Consider the following 24,857-nt stretch of genomic DNA (forward strand, 5'->3'; position numbering starts at 1 on the left):
ACTGTATATACGTATCAGTCATAACATTAAAACCACCTACCTAATATTGCCCTTGCGCCACAAAAAACAGCTCTGACTCATCAAGGCATGGACTCCACAAGACCAATAAAATTGTGCTGTGGAATCCAACACCACGACATTAACAGCAGACCCTTTAAGCCCTGTAAGTGAGTTAGAGCCTACATGGATCGGGCTTGTTTGTCCAGGACATCCCTCAGATGCTCGATCAGACCAAGTCAACAAACCTTTGTCATGTTCCTCAAACCATTCCTGAACTATTTTTTGCAGTGTGAACAAACATCATTGGGCACTCATGATCCTGTCACTGGTTATCCTTCCTTGGAGAACTTTTGTTACGTACTAACCACAGCTTACTGGGAACACCTCACAAAACCTGCTGTTTTGGAGATGCTCTGACCCGGCTGTAAAACCATCACAATTTGGCCCTTGTCAGAGTTACTCAGATCTTTGCCCATTTTTCCTGCTTCCAACACATCAACTTCCATAACTGGCTCTTAACTTGCTGCCTAATATATCCCACTCCTTTACAGGTGACACTGTTATGAGATAATCAGTGTTATTTACTTCATCCATGTTGATCAGTGTATGTGAGACCTTTTACACTAAATTTTTGCTCAAAAGTATGAAAGAAACACTGAGTTGAAAAGTTAAATCTGCTTCTGTTTCAGTGAGGATCTTTGGCTCAGTGGTTTTATCTTAAAGTAACAAAACTGACAGATAGAACAATCACATTGTCTCCATTTCCCATATAATAGGCAAGCTGTTCTAATTCCCACAGAGAAGCAAGGATTTAAAATGTAAAATAAAGACAGTTTGAGTACCATTAAATCTAGTGATAACTAGATAACTAAACAGTATAATTACTCAACAGCTTTTGGACAAGACCATCCTAGCCATAGCTTACATGCCTAAAGTTTAAGCTCGATAAGAGCCTGTAGACTTCAACACTACAGATGTTCATGTAAACGATTGTGTCGGCGAACACTATTAGGCTTCCAGATGTTACAGCATTAGATAACAGGATAACAATATGATTACAAAAAACACTTTAACTTCGGATAAGATTTTATCTTCGCTTAAAAGAACAAATCCAGAATCCTTGACCTTTTATTGCACCCTTCCAGCTTGTCTTGCACCACTTCTAAAAGTCAAACTGACCACAGCAGCTACGACTTGCCAATAAATACAACCACTAACTGCCACCACATTCACACACACCAGGCCAATCTATGCCATATCACCAGCTCCATAGCAGACACTCATAATGAGAAGCGCAGCTGTCGTTACTGGAACATGGCATTAAATAAAACAGTTTTGCCATCTGATGGATCACTTTACTTCTAATGGCTTTTTCATAGCTATTATATCATTGTTGCTTTTGGTTCCATGTTTTAGGCCTTGTTTTTCATGATGTTAAGGATTTTATTTTATTTTTTATTATTATTTAATGAAGTAAACACACTGATAATTTCATAATTCCTTTCATTCATATTTATACTGAAAACATCTAATTTTTATCACATCTACAGTGGAGCATATTATACAAAATAGTTTACAAATGCACATGTATTTTTAAAGCATTTACACTGCAATAAATATTAGAGCAATATTCCGACTGATTTTGACCCTCCTGACTCCTTTTCCCCTGTGTAATCCAAACCTTCTTTCTCTCAATCCTGCTACTTGATCAAGAGGTTACTCAGCAAGGGCTGCCAACCCATCTCCCTTTTTTCAGCTCACATAAAAAAGGAGAAAGAAAACACACATGGGATGCTTTTGGCAATAGAGGAAGTAGCCGTTGCAGCTAGCAGCAGGCCAGGCACGCAGCACAACAAGTCCTTCTCTGTGCTTCACAGCAGCCTTCTGTCCAGGGGGAGATACAAGCCACAGATTAGTCTGTTATCAGGGGAGAAAGACTGGACTCTTTCACCTCTGTTTCACTCTACTCTCGCCTTTACCTCTCAACCCTGGCCAGCCTTTCTCTTCAGTGTTTAAAATAGAAACTAACGAGTCTTTGTTTCTGCTCTTTCCTTAGGGAGAACTGGGTCTACCTGGTCCTAGTGGAGTACTTGGCCTTATTGTGAGTATACCTTTACTTTTATTGAACTCTTTCAACTTCTTATAGAGCTCTTACTAAACGTCCGTCTTTTGCTGTAGTCAGACATTTCCTTGTGAAATACTCAGCTATAAACCTCCTCAACTTTATAACGTTATAGAAAATGTGTAGCTGTCAGAGGCCGAACAATTTACCTTTTTTTAAATATAAAATATATATACCTTATTTTTTAAATATAATGGGGGCGTGGTGTTTTAGGAAAATAATCAGTGACCAAGTACTGCAACATTATGTTATTTGTCTTTAAAAGCACACCCTGAAGAGCTTTAATTCACTTATACAACAGCAATTTGTCAGTGATTAAAATGTTGAAATGTTAAAGTATGTCACAGTTTGTAGCCGCCTATATTTATGTTTAATATTGTGAAACACCCACTAAATAAATCAGTTACTGTTAATACTTGGATTATAACAGCTATAAATACAAACTGAGAATTCAGGTGCACTGTGTTTTACTGTAGTTTGACAGTGTTTTCCTTAGGTTTATTTTGGAGGGGGGACAAAAATCCAGTGAAAATGTTTTTATTCCCTTTTATAGTGCATTCAAATAATAATGAAACCTCCTTTATCTATGTGTGGCATTAGATAAAAGTTTGCAGTCTGCAGTTTTAAAACAACTTTTCTATGCGTTTTTATTAGCTACAAAGGAGTAATAATTAATATAAAATTACAGCATGCTTATTGGAGTTCCCTGATGAGAACTGACTAGACCTGGATTTATATTTCTAAACAAGTTTAAATAATAAAATAACTCCTGAGCAATAAATAATGAATATAGAATTAACAATATTATTATTATCACAATTTTACAGTGTTTTTAGAATGTTAATATGTGTGTGTGTGTGTGTGTGTGTGTGTGTGTGTGTGTGTGTGTGTGTGCATGTGTGTGTGTGTGCGTGTGTGTGTGCATGTGTGTGTTTTGTCAGGGGGACATGGGACCTCTTGGAATCATGGGTCTTCCAGGCCCTATTGGACCCAAGGTGATTAATTAAACATCATCTCCAGTGTTTTAATTGGACATTGAATGAATCACATTTACCTTTTATACCTTCGAAGGTAAAAACAATAATATAGTGTTTCCTCTTCACTGAACTGCACTGTTAGAATTTCTTTCAGGAGGACACATTAGGCTTGAACAAACACAAGCACACAAAAGTCTCGTGATGAGGTGAAACTGATCCACTTCCAGGAGAGCGATCTTTAATAGCTGAATTGTTTTTGGAACTAGCAGTAGCAGTGTGCAGGTCTCACTTTAGGCCTTTTCTCACTCTGCACCTTTCACGTCAGTGTAATCTGGCCTGCATCCGTGAATGCTGAGCAGAAGAACAAAAATTCTGTCTGATTTATTTAGACTAGCATTTGTCCATGTTCAAACCATTAAACAAAAACAGTGATTAATGCTCATCTCTTGTAAGCTTTGGGACGTTTGTGATTCTGGTGTAAGGGAATGAAAGAGGTGTTCATGCTTTACTTTAATGTTTTTTTTTCAGGGGGTATCAGGGAATCCAGGAGAGCCAGGACTGAAAGGTGATAAGGTGATTTGAATACACTTTATTAGCTTATATATATATATATATATATATATACAAAATATGTATGAGATGTGTCCTCACACAGAATATCGCAAAATAAAACATTTTATTTCGCCACAGAAAAGGTCTAATATATGGTTTGCTTTACATTAATATTTTTAAAAATGTTAATGATAATATAACTAAAATCTGTTATTGAATTTTTTTTTTATTCACACATTCAGAGATGTGTAATTGATGTGATAAAAAATAATGCTTATGGTGGTATTAATGGGACATCTACATTTAGTCCAGAGTCCTTTTTTTTAGAAGATGTGCAAACGACAAGTTGTATGGTCATATACAAGCTATCAAACATAATATCAGAGATCAAAATATCTCATAAATCAAGGTAGACCAATACTGACCAGACAGCCCCAGTAAATTCACATAATGGGTCAAAAATCACTGGTCAGGAATTAATTCACATCTGCCAGCCCACCATAAACATGTACTATCCATCACCATGGTGTAACTTTCCTAACCTCTAGACCCACGTTTGGAACTGTCGCAAACCTATGACACGTGTTTGATTCAGTTATGGTCTGACAGCTGAGCTCAGCCTACAGAATAGGACATTTGTTGTTGCTGAGTTCTTAATTAATAAAACCTGGTGGTCATGGCGTACCACCACCCCAAAGCCTTTCTATTTTCAAAGCTCAGACAGCAAGATGGCAGCCAGTAAGATTGCTATTTTCCTGTGTCTGCTGCCCCATTCCTCTGCGGTGTCCAGCTGGCTATGATCCTGTCTGCCCATAACGCTGTACTGTCAACATGTCTGCAGTCTTTTCCCAGCATCACAGTGTTATTTTTGGTGTTTTGGGATAGAATATAGTTTGTCCATTGATTTTGCATAAACCTCATATGCTCTCCACAGTCTTAATTAGTGATGTCAAAAGTGACACTGGCACTTTCTATTGTCAGGGAGAAATTGGTTTGCCTGGAGAGCCTGGAGAGCCTGGATTCCAAGGTGACAAGGTATTTAAGTTGTCTGTTTTCAACCTTTCTACTCAACTGTTTCATTGCTCACGAATGTGACCTAATAATCTGCTGAAATGTTCAGGGTATTCAGGGTTTGCCAGGAGTGCCAGGCATCCGAGGGAAGCCGGGACCACAGGTAAGTCATCATCAAATATTAATATTACAATACATAAATATTACCTAGTCATTCACACAATTACATGTTTCTGGTCTAAAGAAAAGTGGATATAAATCATGTTCTTTTTTGTCCTTTTAGGGAAAACCTGGAGATCGTGGACCAGATGGTTTGCATGGCCCTCCAGGACCAGAGGTAACTGTAACATTCAAACATATTGTCCCAGAGATGCCAAGACCCAAAGGCTTAGCCAGCTCGCTAATGGCAACACACTGGCTGTTAAATATGTTGAGAGCTCCCACATGACACTTCAGAAAAATTCACTCTATCATCACAGGATCATGAATTCCAACCATGCAACAGCTATTCATGGCCAGGAGTCAAAGAATGCAAAACTAGTCCCTTGTTAATCTGAGCAACACTGGCCAAACATGGGCAGTGGTGAGAACATTTCCTCAGAGTGTGTTACACTGCCCTGTGATGTATGTATGGTGATAAGTGTGTGGCTTCACAAGTCTTGGAGGAAGCACATGCTAGTACCATATGGTCCTGTTTGGTAGCTGTTGTGTAATAGGGGAGAATTAGCTAGTGGGTGGAAATGCTAAATGACTAGATTGGGAGTAAATTAGGTAAAAACAAATGCACAGACTAAAAAAGCGATACAGATTAATGTTTTCATTTTCCTTCAGGGATTTCCAGGTGATATCGGACCACCAGGACAGAATGGCCCAGAAGGCCCAAAGGTTTGTTACTTGTTCCTGTCACAAATCTTTCCAAATATTACCCTTTCATCCTACTTAGTTTAGTATTAAAATATGAAAATCAGCTTATTCTGAAGCAGCTTGATGATGTGGGTATTCTAATTTTCCAGTGACAGATTATTGTCTGAGTGTTTGCCTAACTTTAACAAATGTTTAAAACTTATAGCATACACCGAAAAAGGCTCACTTACGTTGCTAGAATTTGGCAGACACCCGTTTTATACAACCGAGCAATTGAGGGTTATGGGCCTTGTTCATCAGCCCGGCAGTGGCAGTTTTGTGGACTTAGAATTCAAACTCACAACCTTCCAATCAGTAGTCCAACACCTTAACCACTAAGCAACCACATCCGCCAATTAATTTAACTTCCATGTGATTAAATTGTGTAACAATAAACACACTGATTATTTTAAAGCCCTAGGGTTAGGGCTAGGGTTAGACAGCAGCTGAGAATCGAAGCTCCTTCGCCGGTGACACATTACCATGGAGCTGTTGTAGCACGCATGCTTTAATCACCTAAATTTAATTCTATAATTATATTTTCCATCAGCACCAACTCCCTTATGAGATTTCACAATGTAATTGGTTTATATTAATACTATGTACATTGATCACTCAATATAATAAATATAAACCTCTTAAAATTTACTTTAGTATAAGTAATGGCATCACATTTTGTTTTTTACAAATGTAAAAATTTTCATGTAAACTGCATAATAGTTTTTGTTAAATCTGTAAACACTCAACACTGTCGATTTCTACATTACTAGCAAACTGTTTTAGCAGCTCAGGTGTACTAAATGCAGAACGTTTTCTCCAGGGGAAGTCAGGAGTGAGGGGTATACCTGGTCCAAGAGGAGCAGCTGGACTTGAGGTTGGAACGTTTCCATGCATCACACAAAGCAATATTGTGCTGGTATTAGTCTGCTGTTACTAGATTTTCACACTCACTGTTCATCATGGATTTATACCAAATTCTTTTGTCTGGGTGCCAGTTGGACACTCTGTTCTGACATCTGAAGATAGACATTTTACAGACTCAGTATGTGGGTGGACTAGCTTGTCGTAAGAATCATTCACATATGCACTTTTAAGACCATTAACTGGCTGCGGCACAATCATAGTTAAAAACCATGGTTTTGTACATGGTAATAAATGTTGTTAATGATCATGGTTTCAGTGAATCACTCCTTTGATTTGTTATGTTCTGGTTCCTCAGGGTGATGAAGGACCAGTTGGACCAGCTGGGCCTCCAGGACCGGAGGTGAGTGCACTCTGTACACTGCTTGTAGCCCATTTACTGCAAATCAAGCCTTAAATTTGCAGTCTAGCAGCAGCATGAAATTAGCCATTAACGCTAATCTGTGCTGTAAAGCATGCTCAGGTTGGTTAGGATAAACTTGTAGCAAAGAGTATTAGAGATTTTCTCTGCCATTTTGGGACACTGTAACACAATTGCAGTGTGCATTTTATAAAGCTTAAGAAGATTGGATGTTGAAGGTGGCTCCAAACAGTGATTTCCTTTCAGTGAGTACCTGTAGACTGCAAATGGAAAACACATGGACAGTGTAGGAAAGGACAGGGTTTTTTTTTTTCTTGAGTCTTGAATGTGCTGTCATGTGTGAACACATGGCTAAGTTACAATTAAGCACTGTGTAGAAGTTATTAAATAGCATTTTATTAGTATGTGAGAAGAGATTGCTTGGGAAATTACTATATCTATAAAAAATATAATAAATGAGCAAGTGGTGAAGTTATTATTTCTTACTGTTTCTGGTCTGGGAACCAGTTAATTAAGAATTATGTCAAAGCAATAAATGTATTTTATTAGTAATTGGTGTTTTCAAATCACAGTTTTTCTTATTTCTAACATTCACAATAGTCAAGACATGAAGTAAATGTTTCCTCATTTGAGTTTTGTGTTTGTGTTTGTAGTCAGCAGAGTAATGCAGAGTGAGAGTTGCTGTAAAAGTAAAAATTTTGGCACCCTTAGTGAGAAGGAGCATAACTGTTACGCACAGGGAAAAAGTTTTGACCTCAAACATGTGGGCATGCTATATAGTAATATGTAGTTTCTGAAATACAGAATTCATTTTTCTCTGCAGACAAGAAATGAGAAATTATCAACATTATTGGCAACCTTCCAGTTAATATTAGCGGAAGTTTCTTCTGAGGAATATGTTGACTGCCACATGTTTAGACCACATGTTTTCATTAGATTGCATAGGCAGAACTGCAGTCTTCTCACAACCACAGCAATTGAGAAAGATCTGTCTTAACCTCCTGGCAGAGGTAACCAGGTTACAAGAAGTTATGTGTTATGAGAATAGTTTATGTTAGTTGGAAACATTAGTAGATTCTCCAGCTGTTTCAGTGGATTTTTTAGCCATTGTTTGTTTTAAAGTGTCAATAATCATGAGTTTTTCTATTTTGTATGAAAACAAAAGGGAAGATTTAGAAAGCCTGATGCAGCTTTGCTACTCCTCAGGGTCTTTCGTTTAGCTGCTCCAAATGCAGCGGCTAAACTTTAGACCTTTCCCAGATTCAGCATAACCATAGTTATAACCTGGTCTTAATCCAAACCTAATTACTGCCTCAAACTCTGTATGATAGATCACTAGTAATGATGCATTAAACACTTCCAATATTCAAATCAACTTCAATCAAAACCAAATTGACCACAGCTTAAGATGGACTGGAGGAACAGAAAATGTTGCTAATGATGAAGGGAAATTCAACCTTAACTGTTAGCTGTCAGCACAGAATTCAATCATGCTCCAAAATAAGCACAGCTGACTTTTGATCTGTGACAGAATGGAGGCTGTGAGACAGCTTGACACCGTAATGCTACGGTTCTATTCCTGTGCATTTATTTCTTTAAAACTGTTCCCATGAGGGAGCTGATATGGCTGCGGATGGTGGAGGTTGGTGTCAGGCACAGCAGCTAATGAGATGCCATGGAGGCCCTGGTGCCTAAAAAGAAGGAGAGAATCCAGTGCTATAGGTCATTTCTGTTTTTTGTTCAGGGTAGGCCTGGGAGGAAGGGATTCTCAGGAAAACCAGGAGCAGATGGGCCCCAGGTAAGTTCATGTTTATGTGTGCCATTTTCTCTTCTGAATCATAGTCATGAATATGGTGTGGATGCTCCAAAACATCTTTCTTTCCACTACACTGACAAGATTATCTTAAATTTATAATGTTTAAATAAGCACACAAAATACTAACTAGGCCGTCTACTGCAGGGAGAGCCAGGAATAACTGGAAACGTTGGGATGCTTGGTGACAGGGTAAATGTTTTACAAATATTTGCTTGTCGAAATGTTTTGGCTGTTGTATATATTTAATGAGCTTATGTAGATTTATGTTGGATTAATGTTTTATAGGGACTTGAGGGTTTTAAGGGGCCTCCTGGTGAGACTGGCCTTCCTGGAGAGAAGGTCAGTAGATTGTTTAGACTTTTCTCCAAGTAGTTTTGTCTCATCTGTTGTTTCTGGAATAATTTTGGGCATCTCTCCAAAAATGCTTCAAGACATGTTTTTGTATTGTCTTGTGTGATTGTTTGTATTGTCTCCTTGCACAATCAGCACATCAATGAAGATGTCTATTGCAATGTTTATTGCTTTTGTTTGTCGTCTTAGGGAGATCGGGGAGAGACTGGTCAGCCAGGGCCACCTGGAGAAAATGGATCGATGGTAAGGAGTAAGTCCGGATCTCGTCTCTGCTCTCAGGGGCACCTCTTCCACTCACACAGGCCTTCTCATTTACTGTAGTTCGGCAATAACGAAACAAATAACGGCAGAAATATTTAGTCAGGGGTTCAGTGTGTGAAAATGCTGGGTCAGCTGTTTTACAGTTCACCAAGAAGACCATGAGTAATTTCCTGTGCATGACAAGGAAATCATGGGTGTTTCTTTACACACTGTGAGGAAAAGTGGTTTGGCATTAAATTCAAAGTCAAAACCGAGAACAACTGCAATGCAGAACAACAAAGGCAAAATTCAGAACTTGCCCATGTTTTTTGCATCTAAATGCACCTTTTAAAGATGACTACTTACTGTGTGGTTCAAAAAAACGCTGACATGAAGATTTACATGAACTTTTCCCTAGTATTTAAATAGTGTTCATTTTGAGTTGAATGAAGAAATAAATAACTTTTTTTTCTTTGCTGTTTAAAAGCACATGACATTTTGTGTATGCCTGGCTGACTAATGAACTACTTGACTCCTTATTTCTAGTGTATTGTGAGGTAATGTCTTTGGCCAGTATATTTGTAATTCTTTTTATGTGCTTGAAAACCGTATTACACAATAATGAACATGGAAAAGACTGTGCATAGATTTGAAAGACATCTAGGCCGATAAAGTGTTGACTATATCCACAGTATGAATTTGTGAACTTAATGAAAAGCTCTTAATAAATAGACAATCATCTGGAAACAATTTGCAAAGGTTTATTTAGTCATTTTTAAGGTATTGAAAGGAACACTGTGTTACTGGGTTTTTTCGGTATTGTTCTAATGATTGGTATTTTTAGGGACACACAGGAACGCCAGGTGAGAGAGGAGCACCTGGACCTCAAGGAATGCCTGTAAGTACCATTATTTAAAAAATAAATTCATTCTGCAATTCACTAGGAAGACGAATAATAAAGATTTTTCTTGTGAATACAATAAAGCCACAGATCATTTATAATCTAAGGTGAAAAATATCATTAAGGAATGCAGTGGTTTTCATTTTTGCTGTGTCCCTGGCAACCTGCTCATTATCTGTCCTGTCTGCTGTTCCTCTTCCAATGAAAATGTTCATAAAATGAGCCAGTGGCAGTGATTTCTTCCTCATTGGTCTCTGTTTCCGCTTGTTACATGATCTATTTTTCACAAAGTTTCAAGTTTCAAGGTCTCTGTGCATAAAGAGCACTTAAACATCATATACAGTGAAATGTTTTTGCTACATTTGCACTACCCAGAGAGTGTGTGGTGCCATAAAGTGGCATGCTGCAAGAGATATTTAATATAATATAGAAAGTAACGCACATACAGTACAGACAGATTCTGTACAGGGTACGAAGCGTGTGTTGTGTCTGTGGTGGTGTTATTGGTTAGAGTTCAACAGTCTGATTGCTAGGTGTAATACTAATTACAGAGCTGAAAGGGGCAGTGAGCTCAAATCAGCTTTAAATTAGTGGTCACTCAAAAATAGGTCATTAGGATTTCAACTGAATTTAAGATGTATGAAGATGTGATTGACCCTTTGGGCAAGTCACCACTGATGGAAATATATTAAAATCATACATGTCCTAATTTGATGAGTTGTTCCACCAGTAACCGTGCCTAGCCTTTTTTTAGCTTTACTAAACTTTCTATATACATATCCTGAAAGTAAGCCTCTAAAGTTTCTCAATGAATATCTCATTTACGAGCCAGCAAAAGCTTCCCCCAACAACCTCATCATGTCATGTGTATTCCTTCGGGTTAACCAAGGAAGCAGGTCTCTGTCAGGTTCAAGGCTGTTTCATTTCAAACAAGATGACACATTTTAACTTCAGGAAGCTCTGTTTATGCCCAAAAGACTACACTGATATTGACTCTAGAGACTTGACGTGCTGTAGTATCTCAGGTAAGACTGACACCAACCGACTGTTGTAAACAGTAAACAGATTGGTAGGCTTCGTAAATCAAACCCCAGACACCTCTGTAAAAGTCATCCACCCTTCTGCTGTGCTGAGCGTAGCTGCTCGAGTTATCCAAAATGTTGACATCACTCTAGCTCTGACAGGAAATGCCTTTCAGAGGCACTCTGGGGAGCCTCAGCTGAGAGCAGTGAGTGCAGCAAAGACAAGCATAAACATAAATAGAAAACCTTTGAAGGGCAGAGCTTTCACTCCACAGCTTTAATTTGGTCAGGTTATGTCCTATATGTAAGCACACTAGACACAATCTGATTGGGTCTGGATGCAGTGATTTAAAAGAAGGTTCTGATGTTTGGCTGCATCAAGGTGCCGTTTAATTTTTCTCTTATTGCTTCTCCAGGGCCCACCTGGTTCTAGAGGTCTCAGTGGCACTAGAGGACCCAAAGGCAGAAGGGTAAGAACCTGTGTCCAGTTACTAATATTCCTAAAGTCACATATTTTATGCAGAATGAGACACAGAAGCATGGTGCTCTGAGATCAAAGTAACCAACCAATACAAAGTATTTTTGGTTAAAGACAAGATTAACACTAATATTAACTAGTTATTGATGAATGTTTTAATGACTTTTGGAAAAGTCCCCTTTCCCCTAATACAGCATGTAGAAGCCATTTATGAAGGCATTGTTTGGGCTTGAGTTTTCACACTGAGTTGTTCTGTTATCATTGGGTTCACTTTACTCCTTAAGTTCTTGGAGGCTCATTTGGTCATTTAGCATAGAGTCATTAGGTTGAATCACATTTGGTATCTTATGAATCATCTTACTGGTCATGTCTACCATTGTAGGTCTTGAATAATGGTGTCATTACTGTAGCTCTGTTCTCATTGCCACAAAAAGTATTTACTGTATTATGAAATTATGAATCATGGGTTTCTTTATTGGAAACAAAGAGTATGAACCTAGTTTCAGTCTGGTTTGATGATAGGGGAATAATACACAGTGTGGGATTACTCTACTGCAATAACTTTTAAAAATCTGTAGCTTTTCACAGTAGTCCCCAATAATGCTAATGATTTCAGTGACGAAAATCCCACTAAAGGACTCAGCATGTTTTATTACATTAATTGTGGAAAACGTTTTGCCATTTGTCATGCAGGCATGTCTTCCAGATCCATTTATACCCAAGTGAAAAATATTATCACCAGATGCAGGGATTCCTTAACAGTGAATCAGTATCACTGTGTTTAATAAGATAACACTACCAACAAGATCTGCACAGAATCAAGAGGCACATCAGTGAGCTTATAGAGGAAATATAAAACTCTGATCTTATCTGATAGGAGTTAAGGGGAAGCTTTCATCTTAACAGATTTAAAGCCTTTGTATATAACATATGGTGAACACTTTAATATGTGACTTTGCTGATAAGTGTTATAAGCTTGTTGTAAACATAAGCCACAAGAAGGAAACACACTAGACACTGTAAAGGACAAACAACATTAAATATATACTACCAGATGGTAAATGTCTCTATTTATGGCATGAATGAATTACAAATAAATCATTAGATTTATCATCATTATATCATCATGTTTAGTAATTGATATTTAATCAGGGACATTTTCATTCATTCATTCATTCATCTATCCATCTACGCATCTTCAGTAACTGCTTCATCCTGGGAGCCAGTCCTGGAAATGATGCAAAGTTCAGGTTACTGTCTTGTTGGAGTTTTGCATATTTGCCCAATGTCTGCATGGGTTTCCATTAGGTTCTCTACTTTTCACTGACTTTCTGAAAACATGCATGTCAGGTGGGCTAGCTATGCCAAACTGCCCCTCGTAATGAATGAGTGTGTGAATGATTCTTTGCCATAGACTGGCATCCCATTCAGTGTTTAGCCAGATCCAGTGCACAGTGAATGGGATGCCAGTCTATGGCTTTTTTTTGTTCAGTTCCCATTGTACACTGAGTGTGCTTTGGGGGTTATTGTGGTTTCTCAAAAATTATTAATGGTGTGTGAGTGTGTGTGTGATGAGTTGGCACTCGTCCAGGTTGTCCCCTGCCCCAAAACCCCAGGGACAGGCTCCGGGTTTCCTGTGATCCTGTGTAGTAGAGAAAGTGACTGACTGAGTGACTCATCTGTTGATGTATACGTTTATACTGTCCTTTCAAATGTACACAGTATTAGATTAAACTTCAGTAGCAGACTGCACTGCCCCATTTACTCCTACAAACACTTTGATGGCCTGCTGATTTCCAGTCATGGCTGTCATCAGCCAGTGTATTCCCATCTTCCACACAAAGCCTATTCATTAATGTGGCTACTACAAATGGAACAGGGAAACCCTTTTGCCTTCACATGGTATATTCAATGAAAATGATGCTGAACAACCACTTTCTGTCCTGCCAGATATGTGGCTAGATTTTTACTATCTCATCTCTTTCCAAGTGCAATGGTACATTTTTTCCCCAAGGGCCCAGTCCTCAAAGAGTGACTCTCTCAGTTTGGCATGATTTATTGGATCAAAAACGTTATTTCTGCAGACTTACACCTAGCACTAGCTTGTGTAATTTACTTTTCACTTTCAATGCAATGCAGTTCTACCTTTGATCTCTCTGACACTTTTTACACATCACTTAACCCCTACAGGGTTTACACTTCACTTCAGCATTTTTCTTCTCTATAACTGGCATATTGGAAGTGTCACTTCAGCACCTGGAAACCCTTACCTTCATAGTCAATGTACTCTTTCTCAATTCACAGTGAATCCTTGAAGGAGAAAAGTCCCACTTTTTCTTGGGCAGTGTGCTGGGTACAAGTGCAAACATTGAGATTGGCCCTTTGAAAGGTCAGAGGTCCCTCTAAGTGACATCAGATCACAGAGAACCACAAAGAACAGAGGTGCTGTGTGTGTGTGTGTGTAAGTTTAAAGAACCCAGTGTGGTTCCTAAAAGACATGCGGTGCTTTTAGCAGAGGACCACATGTCCGTTCTTCTGTAGGAACCAGCCATAATAATGTCTCCATTCATCACTCTTTCCACCTTCCAGAGTGAAGCAATCATTCAAAGTCGTAAGAAATCACCCAGCTTCTGTGTTGGTTTCATGATTCTTGTGAATTACTGCAATGGAAATATAACAGCAAACGTCCGTTGTGGCTAAACTTCCATGATGTCAGCAGCCTAGTGTTTTACACTTCTTAAAAGTTGCATTCATGCCATATGTGTGTGTTTTGTGCACTTAGACAGTGTACTGATTCAGAATCACAAATCACTCCAGTGTATTCTCTCCACTGGATTGTATGCACATTCGTCCTAGTGTGTCTGGGTGTGTTACGCTTTGACACATGGATATAATCACACTAAGTATATTTTTAAATAATTACATCCACTAGTTCCAATAAGGCTAGAAATAGTAGCTCACGTTCTGGATTCAGTGACCCTGGTAACCCTGCTTCCTCCTCTTTATATTTACAGAAAGTGAGCCCTCTGCTGTTCACCTAGTTATTTGTGCATCTTTTCTTTCACACACATCTTAATCCCACCACAATCTCTCTACCTTTTTCTCATACAGGGGCCAAGGGGGCCTGAAGGACCACCTGGGGAGAATGGGTCAGTGGGCCAGAAGGTAAAACTTTTTACTCTAGGCCTTACCTAACATAAGATGGATTAAAGAAATGGATGTCTATCCTCACTGCTGAGCACCACAAAGCCGTTTGGCATGAGCTATATTAAAACAATAAGCCACTTAAGACCATGCTTTACAGAGATTTTATCACAGGTAAACATTTTCTTAGATGCAACGTGAAGTGAAGTGCACAAAGCCCCTTCACGTGTGCTAAAACCCATGTAACACATGACCTCGATTGCCTTATTGCTTTCATGAAATGGTGACTTATATGATAAACAATTCTCCTACCAAGCAGTGTAACTTGAAATGTTTTGAAACTTGTGTAACCGTTTTATTGGTTTGAAACCTGGAGTATTAATACAGAATTCAGTCACTGCGATGTGTTAAGAATAAAGAAATTTAAAACAGCTGAGCCGGTCTGATTTTGATCCAAATCTAAATCCACTGTATTTTATTCAGCTTTTCAATAATCTGTGTCAAAATGTGTGTCACATTTAAATTTTCAACCTGACAATAACATCTCAGTTAGTTTTTATAGTTGAAACCTACAGCTAGGTCATGGACAATTCTCTCCTGTCTCTTCAGGGTCTGGATGGTCCACCAGGGAAATTGGGTTTAACAGGCCAGAAGGTATGATGGCATATTTTTGATTCCCTTTCTGTTTGTTGTGCGGTTTTTGCCGCTTCCACATGTGCATGAAAGTCTATTTGAAACGATCCGATTATGCAGATCTTTCTTTTTTTCCACTGGCATTGAAGGGGCTGCCAAGGTTTTGCGGCATACATTAGCATCTGTTTTGTAATAAATAGAATATTTATACTCTCAGACTCAAGAATAGACAATGAGACTTGACTATTCACAGAGTTGAGGCAACTTGAGCCCTGAGTTGTTGCATAATAGCGAGCCAGGTAGTAATTTCACTTTGGGTTTTAAATCATTGTGTATTGTGTGTTTCCCCTTGGCATGGCAAGTGGAATCATTGACTGATCGCTGTGTCTCTGTCTTCAATCAGGGAAAAATTGGTGAACCAGGAGACGCTGGACCACCAGGATTCCCAGTGAGTAACTGGATCTCTATGGAGCATGAACATAGCCACTGAATGATATTAGGTACTAAACTAATGAAACGCTCTGTTTGAGATGTTGATAAACCCATCAAGACTTGCTATGTTTAAAGGGGATCCAAGGACACTCCGGAACACCAGGAGCAAAAGGAATCCCAGGACTTCCTGTGAGTTTTTTAGGAGATTTTCAGCTTGTTTACATATAATGATACACCTAATCAACTGCCTCTTAAAACACATGGTGCTTGAGACAAATCAGTAGCAATGGTGTTTTTGTTAGACTGTTTGGAAAAGTGAACAAGCATGAAATTTATCTAACTTCTTCTATTAACTAAGCCTGCCTGCTTGAGGGTGTGTTTGAATCATTTCAAATAGCTACTATGCTAAGAAATAAAGTTCATTCTGTGATGTGGTGGCTTGTGTACAGGGACCTACAGGACCACCAGGAACAATAGGCCCTTTGGGAGAGATTGGCTTAATGGTAAGATTATATTGAATGAATATATAGTTTAAATATTGTCTGAAAAGTATCTTCAGTTAATGTTACATGATCCATGAGAGGTAACCCCCTGTATCTCGATCTTTCAAGGGACCCATTTATGTTTGGCCTTGTTTGACATTCTCTTGATTCTAGTGTACAGAGTCGTTCTGTCAAAAAGCTTTATTGTCATTTCAACCACATATAGATGACGTAGTACATAGTGAAATAAAACAACATTTCTCCAGGACCCTGGGGCCACATAGATAACATACAACATATAACTACAAGACTAGATGCTACAATACAGGCTTAGCTCTTTTTTATAATACGTCATCTTTCAGCATGTTGTCCTTCTGCTTCCAATTAACCGCTTTGTATAACTCTCTAGCACACCATCGAAGCAGAACACTTTCAGATGTGATTAACTAATGGTTGGTACATCTCAGTGTGGGTTTTATAGGCTGTTTCCTGTTCTATGTGACAGGGCCCACCAGGAAAAGTTGGGGACATAGGCTTATCTGGAGAACCAGGAGAGAAGGTGAAACATTTATAAACTTTGCCATTTATACTCAGTGTTAATTAGTCATATGGTCATCTTAGTATAGGAAAATATGCACCATATATGTGTACATGCTTAGGTGTGAGATATAACCAGCATGAGTATTCTTCACACAGCGATGTCTTTATACTGCTGATTCTAGATCACTAATTGTAACCCTCTTCTGCAGTCACTTCTACCTGCTAAGAATGAAATGATTAATACAACTTTACACATTTTCTAGGGAGCTATTGGGCCTCCTGGGAACATCGGTGAACCTGGATTGATTGGAATAAGAGTAGGTTAATTCAGTGATCACAAAATACTCAGCTTGTGCACACTTGTTTATGTAGATCAGTAATAATAAATGTCTCTCCTCTCAGGGCGAGCATGGGCTCATTGGAGAAGCCGGGCAGACTGGCCCTGATGGAGCCAAGGTCAGAGAAATCTCTCATTTATCACAATAGCATGTGTTTAAAATAAGTTGCACAGTTATTCCTCAGGCCAGCATAGATCAATTTGATCGATTCGGAATTTAATGTTGCATACAGGGCGAAAAGGGGGACATGGGAATAGAGGGCAAGCAAGGTGAAAAAGGAGATATGGGACTAAAAGGAAAGGAGGGGCCACCTGGAGATCCTGGCCTAGTTGGCGTCAGGGTAAGTTATTTTTGGTGTTGTTCTAATTTGGGTTATCTTGTTGGCAGCACAAGTGGTGTTCACAAGGCTTCCGGGGTTGTGTGTCTTAAGACATATGAAGATAAATAATTTTTGCTGCTGTTCTAATTTGAGTTATTTGTAAAACCAGTGGATGGTGTTTATATGGCTAGACAACACTTACATAAACAGCTGACAAATCTATGCAAACACTTATACAGCCTTTTTCCAATGAACAGCTGACATAACAGCTAAGGCAAGTGACATCATGTTGACATAAGGTTGTGACACCAGGACACTTTTGTTGACATACAGTAAGGTTGACTTATGACATGGACAGTCTTTGTCAATATAATGTTGTCTAATGGCAGTGGACACATTTTAGTTTAAATATTATGTGTTATGACACTGAAGCTTCGATGATATAACATTGTTTGATGACGCTATAACTCTTTTTTGGCAAGATAAGGTTGTGTTATAACATTGGGACACTTTTTGTGGACATAACATGACACTATGGCACTTTTTTACATAAGGTTATGACACTGACAGTTTTGTCAACATTAAGTTGTGGTTCAGCATAAGGTTGTGGTGACACTATTATTTGGGGGTTGTCTTTAGGACCCTGGCACTTTTTTTGTCTACAGAAGGTTGTCTTGTCGTAGGTTGGCTTATTATCACACTTTTTGTTGACATAGTGTCGTCTTAAGACACTAATGCCGCTTATTGTCAACATAAGGTTGTGTTATGACACTATGACACTGTGACACTGTCTTATGAGACTTTTTGTCGACATGAGGTTGTCTCTTAACTCTTTGTTGAAATAAGGTTGTGTGACGACACTTTCGGCACTGAATGACATTACACATCTGACTTTGGAGCTCAGTGTACCTCTGGAATGTTTGTGTTACATATTGGTAAAGTTGTCAAGTTAGATTAAAATGGTAAAATGATGCACTTTTAAAGGTATCCACTTCCAAAAGATGCTTTGCAATGTCTCACCACTTGATAATTATGGCATTATGGAAAGCTGCTTTTACATAGAGAAAGCTTTACCACTTTATTTGTCTGAAGTCACATTAATAAAACATGTAAATAATAGTGATGCTGTATGTGTGATCAGGGTCCTGAAGGCAAACCTGGCAAAATTGGTGAAAAGGGAAAACCAGGAGAGAAGGTAGGATATCAGTCAGCATGATGATGTTTATGTGTATTATTTCAGGTCATCCTTTTCTTGCATTTTGTCTATTTTGAATAGAGTATAATGATTTTTGGTTTTGCTCCAGGGTAGCAAAGGTCGTGAGGGTCACCTTGGTGAGTCTGGACCAGTTGGTGAGCGGGGTCCTGTGGGATTTCCTGGGCCTAAGGGAAACAGAGGAACCATTGGATTTGCGGTAATGACACACATTAAAGCCTGTTTTACTGTTGAAAGTCTACAGCTCCTTATATTTTTTAACTAACCACAGTTTTTGTTAATTTCATTTTTAGGGTGCACCAGGAAAAATGGGCATACAAGGAACTCCAGGCCTGCAGGGATATGAAGTAAGTGTCTTCATACAATAAACAATAATATCTCAATAATTTTATGATGTCATAGAAATCATATTAGTATGTCTTTATTTAACTTTGACTTTAGGGTCACCAGGGACCTCAGGGTCCAATTGGCCTTCCAGGACCAAAAGGTGCAAAGGTAAAATTCACATATATTGTAGCTGACAGTGTTGTGGTTGTCTATAAGTTGTATACAAGATAAGTTAAAAATAAGATCACAATGGTTGGAATTACAAGCGGCTTCCTTTTTGCTCTACCTATTTACATATTGCAGTTTTCCAGTAGTCACCTTTGAAAAATAATTTCATTCAACATTCTTCTGCTCTCTGCAGGGTGAACCAGGGGATGATGGGAAGATTGAAGGCCCTGCTGGTCCTCCAGGTGACATTGTGAGTCAGTCTGCTGGGTTTTAACATGGATGTTCTTGTTGCCATTGTTATTGTTGTAGAGAGATGCTACTGTGTTCCAAACAGATCAGTGTGTGCTTTATTTGGATTCAGGGTCCTGTTGGTTCAAGAGGAAACAGAGGAGAACCTGGTGACCCTGGCTACCCTGTAAGCATGACACACCTCTTTCGAAATGAGCAGTAGAGTACTGTCCCTTAAAACTGTGCATGGCATGAATATATTTGGACTAAATTGTTTTGTTGGTTGTCAGGGTCAGCAAGGTGTAGATGGAGAAAGAGGCAAACCTGGAGCTCCTGGATTACCTGTAAGCAACATTCAATATAAATAAGGTAATAAGCAATTTCTTTAAGTTTGTTGCTAATGGTGGTGGTGTTGTCACAGGGAAACCCTGGTCCAAGAGGCATTCTGGGACCCAAAGGATACAAAGGCGACCAAGTAAGGACAATTCAGCATGGATACCTGCAACTACATACAGTTTATTTTTTTCTTTGTTTTAAATGATTATTTGTGATATTGTAATGCCATATTCTTTATTTAGCATGACAAATCTATTAGGCTATGTTAATGAAATATTTTTTAACAGGGACCAAAAGGCAAAAAGGGTGCTCGAAGTGAAACAGGCAACAGAGGGTCACCTGTAAGTGTCAATCTCATGTCTGCTCTAAAGAAAATGTATAATTTACTTTGTCAAAGTAAACCGATTGTTCAGTGATTCCCAAAAATGTTTTGTGTATCTCTAGGGTCCTGTTGGTCCCCGTGGTCCCAGAGGGGTTGTCGGGCGAGAGGGACCTGAGGGAATTCCTGGCATGGATGGAGCTCCAGGAAAAGATGGGTCTAAAGGAATGCCAGTAAGAAATTTATGTATTCTTTAAAAACATAGACTGATGCAATTTCTAGGTTACCTGATTTGACATTTCAAACCTGCGTCCTCTCTTTTTAGGGGGAGCAGGGAAGTGATGGAGATGTGGGTTTACCTGGAAAGCCAGGGCTCCGTGGTCAAACAGGGCAACCTGGTTTACAAGGCAGTCAAGGTTCCTTTGGACCAAAGGTATTCAAATAGTACCTACCGTGTCTCTGCGGGGAAATAATCCCTACTGTGTCAGAGAAGACAGTAATGTCAGCATATATACTGTAGATGGCAGTTGTATGACCTCTTATGGCTATTTTTGTTTTCTTAGGGTGAAAGAGGCCTACCTGGTGAGATTGGACCTACTGGCAAGCGTGGAATGCCTGGAACCATGGGGATGCAAGGGAAACAAGGCAACCATGGAGTTAAAGGCCAACTAGTGAGTGCTTTGCTTTGTTTTTTTCTTTTTCTTTTTGTGGGCAGTCATGCTTATTTTTCAGAGACAGTAAAAAGTCATTTTGGTTTTTTCACCAGGGCGATCCCGGTGAGCGGGGATTGACTGGAGTTCTTGGAAACTTTGGACCTAAGGTGAGACCACTTCCAGTCCTGAAGAAATAAATATGGGTCAAATGCAACATTCATACTCAAAGTGCCTTCTTACATATCCAGTGCTAGTACTTTCCTGTACTCATAAATACATCTTGGAAGTCAGTGAGATCTTTTGTAAGTTCTTTTCTAGTTTATACTTTTAACCTGTTATATTAAAGCCTATCTTGATGATTTGATCTCGTAACTTTGGCTTGTACTGGATTTTTTGTACTGGGTACTTTCCTTTCATTTGTGAGCCAAAGCTAAATCATGCACCAGATTGATCTGCATGCTTAATTTCCATGTTAATTGTCATCTTGTTTTGCGAAATGCTGGTAAATGGACTTTTAATGTAGGGAATTAGCCTCTGGCAGAGCTTGCACAGTAGGCTAAATGCACAGGTGAAGGCCAGCTGTGTAAATATAGGCTTTCAGAAGGGGCCTGTGAACACAGTTACTCACCCAAATATTATGGGGATGATTTGCTCATTTTATGATGGTGACTAATTATCTGCCACTAATTTGTTTCAAGTGTTCAAGACAGGTAGGTGTGACTACTGCGTGTGACTCAAGGGAGTCAAAGTAGTTCAAGGGAGAATTCACCCAAACATTGATAGTGTGCCTAGCAACGGATAATATGTAACATGACGACATCATTACTAACTGGCAGTATTAGTATCTCTTCATTATTAAACACATTAACATTTAGTTGAGCTCTTTAAACATTAGGTGACATGTAGTACAACACAATTAATACCATATTCAGTACAGTAGGATATATTGTGTGTGATCTAATGCAAGTTAGCAAGTTGATATAAAATGAATTAAATGTGTTATTTTATAGGGTCCACCTGGTGATATTGGTCCTGTTGGTATCCAGGGACCTCGAGGACCCCAAGGTTTGATGGTAGGAACCACTTTAAGCTCATTTCTAACAGACCCTAATGAGATATCCCATGACTGCTCTGTCAGCAACTACTGCAGGCATTTCTTTGTTTCAGGGATCGAGAGGTGCCATCGGACCAGTGGGGATCATTGGACCCAGCGGTTATCCAGTACGTACTACAGAATCGTTTTAGGTTGTTGTTTTTTTTTAGATTTTACTGCAGGAGATCTTTAATGTGTTGCACACAGTCTGAAATAACTTACCTCCCTCTGTTAGGGACCTCAAGGGGACAAAGGAAGTCGAGGGGAGATGGTGAGTGGACCCATCCTTGGTTGTTTTCCTGTATATACAGTGGTGTCATTTTGGGATGTGTGCCAAAAAAACAGAACCTAGAGCTTATTCAGTGGGTGCTGGTGTTCCAGTAAAAGAAAAGAAAATGACCTTCTGTATGTTTGGGCCAATTTCAGCCAGAAGCAATATGACAGTTATAGATAATCAGCACACAAACATTGTTTGTTAGTATGATTTGCAATGAGCTGTAAAAGTATATTTCATCTAATATTATTTTTGTCTTCTATTTTGAATAGGGTGTACCAGGACCAAGGGTAGGTTTGTGTAAATTATTCACAATTTACCTAAAACATGAACTTGCCTGAATATTGCATGCACATTAGGAGTGGGAATATTAGGCCTCATATGATTCCTTTGATATGTGAGTTTGATTTCGGTGCATCACCGCAATCATGAAGCGATTCTTGATGCATCATGATTCTACACTTTTTTACTTTTGAAAGTATGAAGTACTGAGTGCTACATCAAGCAAAAGGCCAGTTTTGTTTTTTTTAAATGAGTTAGCTTTTTTTGGAATTCGGTGGAAACTTTGCCACAGAAAGAGCAAAACACAAGTAAAGTTGTGTAAATGTTGTTTTTTGCTTGACATGTTGATCATTTTGGTCAGCAGTTATTTCTTAATCCACTATTATCAGCAATACACACAATAATATCTGTCACTGGTGGGATGAAAATAATACCATAGACCCAAATAAAATCCTCCCAGATATTGTGGTTTCTTTCCACTGAATGCGTTCTTTGGCAAATTGTACATAAGATCAGTAAAATGGCCAGTGAGTTTTAATGCACTTTTGTTGTGCCTAATAAATTGGCGACCCAGTGTTAACTGAAATCTTATATATGAAACCCTAAATGAACTAATGTTGTTCTGGTCTATTTTTAGGGCCTTCCAGGTCCTCATGGCCCACCGGGACCCCCAGTAAGCATGTTTATAATTCATATATACTGTATAGCATAAATCCATAGTTAAAGAATAACAACAAATAATGATTATGTTTTATCTGTCTTGGCTTAACTGTACTGTTCTGTTTTGTGTCTAGGGTCCACCTGCTTCTTCTCTGTCTCTTGTAAGTATGTTTCAGTGTATATTCCAAATTGGTTAAGCACCATGAAGTACATTTTGGCCTTGGCTCAGTGTGTTTTAGTAATTAGTGAACTGTATTTTTCACTGTTCTGCTACAGAAGAACGAGGCGCTTGGTGCTGCTTTTCAAGTCATATTTGATTCCTACTCTGCACTGAGATCTGAGGTGAGAACCTTGAAACGTGCTGTAATACATATTAGTAATGTTCAGGAAAACAGAAGAATTTAAGCATGTCTGTCTTCTGTCTTTCAGACATACTCAGACATAGACCTCCCCATGCTGGACCAGGGAACCGAGATCTTTAAGACCCTTCACTACCTCAGTAACCTGATCTACAGCATCAAGAACCCACTGGGAACGCAGGAGAACCCAGCCAGGATGTGCCGGGACCTGCTGGACTGTGAGCACCAAGTGAACGATGGTGAGGAAGTGTCTGAATCTTTAGCATCTTAGCAATGTGTTGTGTAATTGTTTGTATAAGCCAAACCCAACAAAAATGTTGAAATTTCATTTAAAATGGCCATCTTCTAATGTGTAAATTTTATACAGGCACATGAGTAGAATATGAACATTTCTCTGAATTTAATGGAATTTATTGAATATCATATTTCTAGTGTAATCAATCATGCAAATGTTACACATGAATCCATTAATTTCCACCTTGATAAATGAGGTTCATTGTTCAGCCTGCAAACAGTGTAGTTGCACAGAATCAGATGTGGACAAATCATATATTTATTAGATACCCCACTGGGTAAGTGAAAGCTTGACAGTGTTTGCCCAGTTCCATGTTGTACTTACCTGGAGGCATAATTAACTATGCTAAAAACTGGCAAATAACAAAAATTTAGCACATGTACAAATGAGCTAATTATGTGCATTTATACAGACTATGGAAAATAAGCAAGCACTTGAATCCAAGAGAGAATACAACTTCTGTAGCCAATTCACTGTGTCAAAAAGTATGTGGACACCTGACCATTTGCCAAACCTTTGCCACAACCCTTTACCACAAAGTGTGCCTAGAATGTCTTTGTATGATGTAGAATTATAGAAATAAAAGGCTCAATACAATGCAAGCTCTTTCAGTTGGAGTGAAAGCTCTCATATGGCCTGTACAAAATCTTGACCATACACCAACCCCAGTGAAGTTGTGAATGATTTAGAACACTGACTACATGCCAGAAGTCCTCGTCCAACATCAGTGCCTGACCTCACTAATTCTATTGTGGCTGAATGAACACAAATCCTCACATCCCCACTAATCCACAACATCAAGTGGAAAACCTTCCCACAGGATTTCAGCCTGTTAAAGCTGCACCAACTCCATATTAATGACATGCCTTTTGAATAGAGTCTTTAACAAGCGCATATGGATGTCATGGTCAGACGTCTACATACTTGTCATCCAGACTGAGTATTTCTCCTCTCTTAATAACGTGCAGCTGAAGAAGCATATCCTGTGTGTTTTCACCTTTGCCAAAAAAAGTTTTTGGCTAGCATTTCAGCTATGAGCTGTTGTTCTCTTATCTCTCATAAAAACATAACTTGAGCGTGACTAACACACATTATTGCTCAATGAAG

The 24,857-nt window shown here is 38.8% G+C and overlaps 1 protein-coding gene across 1 annotated transcript in view; it reads left to right on the plus strand.

Moving 5' to 3' along the window:
• The window catches only part of col27a1b (collagen, type XXVII, alpha 1b), a 63,031-nt gene that overhangs the window by 34,181 nt on the left and 3,993 nt on the right, over positions 1-24,857 (plus strand). Inside the window, exons 14-58 of the mRNA XM_058375235.1 lie at positions 2,057-2,101; positions 3,064-3,117; positions 3,628-3,672; positions 4,633-4,686; positions 4,772-4,825; positions 4,946-4,999; positions 5,494-5,547; positions 6,386-6,439; positions 6,785-6,829; positions 8,592-8,645; positions 8,808-8,852; positions 8,949-9,002; positions 9,204-9,257; positions 10,099-10,152; positions 11,594-11,647; positions 14,767-14,820; positions 15,409-15,453; positions 15,836-15,880; positions 16,000-16,053; positions 16,314-16,367; positions 16,852-16,905; positions 17,150-17,203; positions 17,289-17,342; positions 17,457-17,564; positions 18,685-18,738; positions 18,848-18,955; positions 19,050-19,103; positions 19,198-19,251; positions 19,445-19,501; positions 19,613-19,666; positions 19,770-19,823; positions 19,901-19,954; positions 20,103-20,156; positions 20,260-20,367; positions 20,460-20,567; positions 20,698-20,805; positions 20,901-20,954; positions 21,798-21,860; positions 21,955-22,008; positions 22,116-22,151; positions 22,427-22,444; positions 23,074-23,109; positions 23,231-23,257; positions 23,373-23,438; positions 23,526-23,694. Of these exons, the coding sequence (XP_058231218.1) occupies positions 2,057-2,101; positions 3,064-3,117; positions 3,628-3,672; positions 4,633-4,686; positions 4,772-4,825; positions 4,946-4,999; positions 5,494-5,547; positions 6,386-6,439; positions 6,785-6,829; positions 8,592-8,645; positions 8,808-8,852; positions 8,949-9,002; positions 9,204-9,257; positions 10,099-10,152; positions 11,594-11,647; positions 14,767-14,820; positions 15,409-15,453; positions 15,836-15,880; positions 16,000-16,053; positions 16,314-16,367; positions 16,852-16,905; positions 17,150-17,203; positions 17,289-17,342; positions 17,457-17,564; positions 18,685-18,738; positions 18,848-18,955; positions 19,050-19,103; positions 19,198-19,251; positions 19,445-19,501; positions 19,613-19,666; positions 19,770-19,823; positions 19,901-19,954; positions 20,103-20,156; positions 20,260-20,367; positions 20,460-20,567; positions 20,698-20,805; positions 20,901-20,954; positions 21,798-21,860; positions 21,955-22,008; positions 22,116-22,151; positions 22,427-22,444; positions 23,074-23,109; positions 23,231-23,257; positions 23,373-23,438; positions 23,526-23,694 (2,686 nt within the window). The remainder of the gene's footprint in view (positions 1-2,056; positions 2,102-3,063; positions 3,118-3,627; positions 3,673-4,632; positions 4,687-4,771; positions 4,826-4,945; positions 5,000-5,493; positions 5,548-6,385; positions 6,440-6,784; positions 6,830-8,591; positions 8,646-8,807; positions 8,853-8,948; positions 9,003-9,203; positions 9,258-10,098; positions 10,153-11,593; positions 11,648-14,766; positions 14,821-15,408; positions 15,454-15,835; positions 15,881-15,999; positions 16,054-16,313; positions 16,368-16,851; positions 16,906-17,149; positions 17,204-17,288; positions 17,343-17,456; positions 17,565-18,684; positions 18,739-18,847; positions 18,956-19,049; positions 19,104-19,197; positions 19,252-19,444; positions 19,502-19,612; positions 19,667-19,769; positions 19,824-19,900; positions 19,955-20,102; positions 20,157-20,259; positions 20,368-20,459; positions 20,568-20,697; positions 20,806-20,900; positions 20,955-21,797; positions 21,861-21,954; positions 22,009-22,115; positions 22,152-22,426; positions 22,445-23,073; positions 23,110-23,230; positions 23,258-23,372; positions 23,439-23,525; positions 23,695-24,857) is intronic.

The sequence above is a fragment of the Hemibagrus wyckioides genome, linkage group LG22 (genome assembly GCF_019097595.1).
Source record: "Hemibagrus wyckioides isolate EC202008001 linkage group LG22, SWU_Hwy_1.0, whole genome shotgun sequence".
NCBI lineage: Eukaryota > Metazoa > Chordata > Actinopteri > Siluriformes > Bagridae > Hemibagrus > Hemibagrus wyckioides.